Here is a 3,888-nt window from a genome sequence, read left to right as displayed (position 1 = left end):
CTCTCCCTGACCGAGTCTGTAATACCTACATGTTTCAAGCAGACCACCATAGTCCCTGTGCCCAAGGAAACGAAGGTAACCTGCCTAAATGATTACCTCCCCGTGGCACTCACGTCGGTAGTCATGAAGTGCTTTGAAAGACTGGCCATGGCTCACATCAAAAGCATCCTCCCGGACACCCTAGACCCACACAATTCGCATTCCACACCGCCCTTTCTCGCCTGGACAAAAGGAACACCTATGTGAGAATGCTGTTCATCGACTACAGCTCAGCGTTCAACACCATAGTGCCCACAAAGCTCATCACTAAGCTAAGGACTCTAGGACTAAACACCTCCCTCTTCAACTGGATCCTGGACTTCCTGACGGGCCGCCCCCGGGTGGTAAGAGTAGGCAACAATACGTCTGCCAGGCTGATCCTCAACACTGGGGCACCTCAGGGGTGTGTAATTAGTCCCTTCCTGTATTCCCTGTTCATCCACGACTGCGTGGCCAAACACGACTCCAACACCATCATTAAGTTTGCTGACCACACAGTGGTAGGCCTGATCACTGACAACGATGAGACGGACTATAGGGAGGAGGTCAGAGAACTGGCAGTTTGGTGCAAGGACAACAACCTCTCCCTCTGTAAGCAAGACAAAGGAGCTGATCGTGGACTACAGGAAAAGGCAGGCTGAACAGGTCCCCATTAACATCGCCACCGGACAATTTATATTGAGAAAAAAAGGAGTACTGTTTAGCAGTGGGTTTGCTCCTCCTCCATGGATCAGACAAATTATAGAAGTCTAGAAATGAGTTGATTACTGAGCCTGATTTAGAAATTACATTGTTGGGTTTCGGTCTGGATTTGTTTAGACTTGGATGCAATACACAATTGAAATCTCCGCCCAGTATCAAATGAAGAGAGTTAAGGTTGGGAAGGGTTGCAATGAGGTCAGAAAAATTGAGCGGCATCCCAATTAGGACCGTAGGGGTTAGCCAGAATAACCTGTGTGCTAAACAATTTCCCCATCACTATAACATATCTGCCATTATTATATGAAATGACTTTGGAGGAGACAAACGGGGTGCCTTTTCTGGTAATGATAGCTGGCCCTCTGGCCTTAGCACCAAAGTTGGAGTGAAATATTTGGTCTACCCATCCTCTCTTTAGTTTATCATGGTCGCTGAACCAGAGATGGGTCTCTTGGAGAAAAAGAATGTCTGGACTTAAAGACTTAAGATGAGCATACATTCGGCTACTCTTGACCATATGGTTAATTCCTTTTAAGTTCCAGCTGATAAAGCATGTGGAGCCTAGAGTATGTGAATTAGGTATAGTCATAGTAATTAGAAATTAATGTTAGTACGATCACATGGCCAGTGTGCTGAAAGGTCAGAGTAATCAAATATAAAGAAAATAAAAAACAGCTAAAAACAACAAAATACCCAGAAGAAAACCTTGGACCCATATGCTGGCCTTCCCCCTGTTGGAAGGCTGCCTCTACCTCTCCTAGACTAGAGCAAGATACTACCATGTTAAACTGAACCTCAGTAGAGCTCTATCCAGGGCGAACATAATCAAGTTTACACATAGGGAAGGGATTCTGGAGGGAACCACCTCAGTTCTCAAATGTATCTTGTTCAATATGCCTATTTGAAGGATAGTAAAACAATATATAAAAAGGAGGAATATGTCTCCCCCCAACCAACCCCATCCACTTGGGATGACTTTAAAAAAAATAACAATAATGATAATGAAAGGAAAACAAACCCAGTATAATTTAACATTTGTATAAATGTAACCCTCGGTTGAACATCCTAACAAGCCAGAACACTGAAAATTGACTGTGAAACATTTGATAATTAATACCCGTCCTGCAGTGTTCGCTCGGCTGTACAACCTGCGGTCCCATGCCAGCAACCACTAAGCACCAAGGCGGACCAACCAGTCTTAAAGTAAAGAATAATACACGTGGTCCTTTGGGAGTATAAACTTGTAGGTATTAAACATGAAAGTAACCTTTACCTCTGAACTCAGATAAAGGAGAGGATAGGTTGAGAATTAGTCGACAAGGAGGAAAGGCAATGTGAGGAGGAAATGGCCAGAGTAGGTTAATTATCCATTGTTACCTGCCAGGGCCATCGCCAGGTGTAGCTCATCTCTCATGAGCTCCAGAACATCACTGACACCCTGCTCCCCCTACAAACACACATTTTGACATTTTAGTTATTTAGCAGCAGGTAAAACAACCACATATGGTCCTTGCATTATCTGCACACACACACAGTGGTACCTGGCAGGCGAGCCCCCAGAGTACAGGCCGTCCGAGGAAGACAGCAGTAGCCCCCAGAGCTAAGGCCTTCAGGACGTCTGTCCCTCTTCTCACCCCTCCGTCAAGGTACACCTCACACCTCCCTGCTACTGCTGACACCACCTCAGACAGCACATCCAGCTACACACATAACATATGTCACAGGTCAAGAAGTGAAATATTACTGAAGAGTGTGTGTTGGGCTCCCTCACCGTAGCTGGGACCCCGTCTAGCTGCCTTGCTCCGTGGTTAGATACCAGGATCCCATCTACACCGTGGATAAGTGCTTCTAACGCATCTTCAGCTGGAGGGAAGAAGGGTAGATATAGATGTATAGACATGTTACTACTTCTCTGCCATGAAACTTAAACCTGCCTTATCATTATGTGGCGTGTACTGTGTGTTGTGTGTCACCTCTCAGGACACCTTTGACGACCACAGGGAGGTGTGTGTTTTTCTTCAGCCAAGCAATGTGTTCCCAGCAGAGAGTAGGGTCGATAGCCTGAGCGACATAGACAGCCAGCCCACTGTCCTCACCGTAACCCTCAGCACTGGAGAACGCCAGCTCTGCCGAACCAAAGTTAGTCATCCTACACACGCACACACACACACACAAACACAAACACTCAGGTCTGGTCTGTTCAACGCTGGTCCGACCAATCTGATTCCACGCTTCAAGACTGATTCGATCACGTGGATTGGGATATGTTCCGCATTGCGTCCAACAACAATATTGACGAATACGCTGATTCGGTGAGCGAGTTCATTAGAAAGTGCATTGACGATGTCGTACCCACAGCAACGATTAAAACATTCCCAAACCAGAAACCGTGGATTGATGGCTGTGACGATCGTCTTGCCATGGAAGAGAGGACCAAAACGCAGCGTGTGAAAAATACATTCTTTTTAATTATAACGCCGAAACAAAAACAACAAACTGATGATCGTGAAGCTATTTAAACAAATCGTGCTGACACTAAACACTACACAATGACATAGACAATTACCCACAACAGCCCAATGCCTATGGCTGCCTTAAATATGGTTCCCAATCAGAGACAAATGAATGACAGCTGTCTCTGATTGAGAACCATTCAGGCAACCATAGACATACCTAGAAACCTACACTCAACACTAACCCATACACTCTAACAAAACCCCCTAGACACTACAACCACCCAAGACAAGAACACAAACATCCCCCCTGTCACACCCTGACCTAACCAAAATATTACAGAAAATAAAGATAACTAAGGCCAGGGCGTGACAATGGCAGCATTCGCATGAAACTGAAAGCGCGAACCACTGCTTTTAACCAGGGCAAGGTGACCGGAAACATGACCGAATACAAACAGTGTAGCTATTCTCTCCGCAAGGCAATCAAACAAGCTAAGTCCCAGTATAGAGACAAAGTAGAGTCGCAATTCAACAGCTCAGACACAAGAGGTATGTGGCAGGGTCTACAGTCAATCACGGATTACAAAAAGAAAACCAGCCCCGTCGCGGACCAGGATGTCTTGCTCCCAGACAGGCTAAATAACTTTTTTGCTCGCTTTGAGGACAATACAGTGCCACTGACACGGCCCGCTAC

The 3,888-nt window shown here is 45.8% G+C and overlaps 1 protein-coding gene across 1 annotated transcript; it reads right to left on the bottom strand.

Annotated features, from left to right (window-relative positions):
* Nucleotides 1-2,101: 2,101 nt before the first annotated feature.
* On the bottom strand, nucleotides 2,102-2,897 carry LOC120023247 (hydroxyacid oxidase 1-like). The gene is made up of 4 exons (XM_038967292.1): nucleotides 2,712-2,897; nucleotides 2,510-2,601; nucleotides 2,280-2,438; nucleotides 2,102-2,185 (listed from the first exon to the last, which is right to left on the bottom strand). Exons 1-4 carry the CDS (start codon nucleotides 2,884-2,886, stop codon nucleotides 2,102-2,104), a joined length of 510 nt encoding a protein of 169 aa, XP_038823220.1. The 5' UTR covers nucleotides 2,887-2,897.
* Between the last annotated feature and the right edge of the window lie 991 nt (nucleotides 2,898-3,888).

The sequence above is a fragment of the Salvelinus namaycush genome, chromosome 28 (genome assembly GCF_016432855.1).
Source record: "Salvelinus namaycush isolate Seneca chromosome 28, SaNama_1.0, whole genome shotgun sequence".
NCBI classification, from domain to species: Eukaryota; Metazoa; Chordata; class Actinopteri; order Salmoniformes; family Salmonidae; genus Salvelinus; species Salvelinus namaycush.
This window is presented reverse-complemented; position numbering and strand designations above follow the sequence as displayed.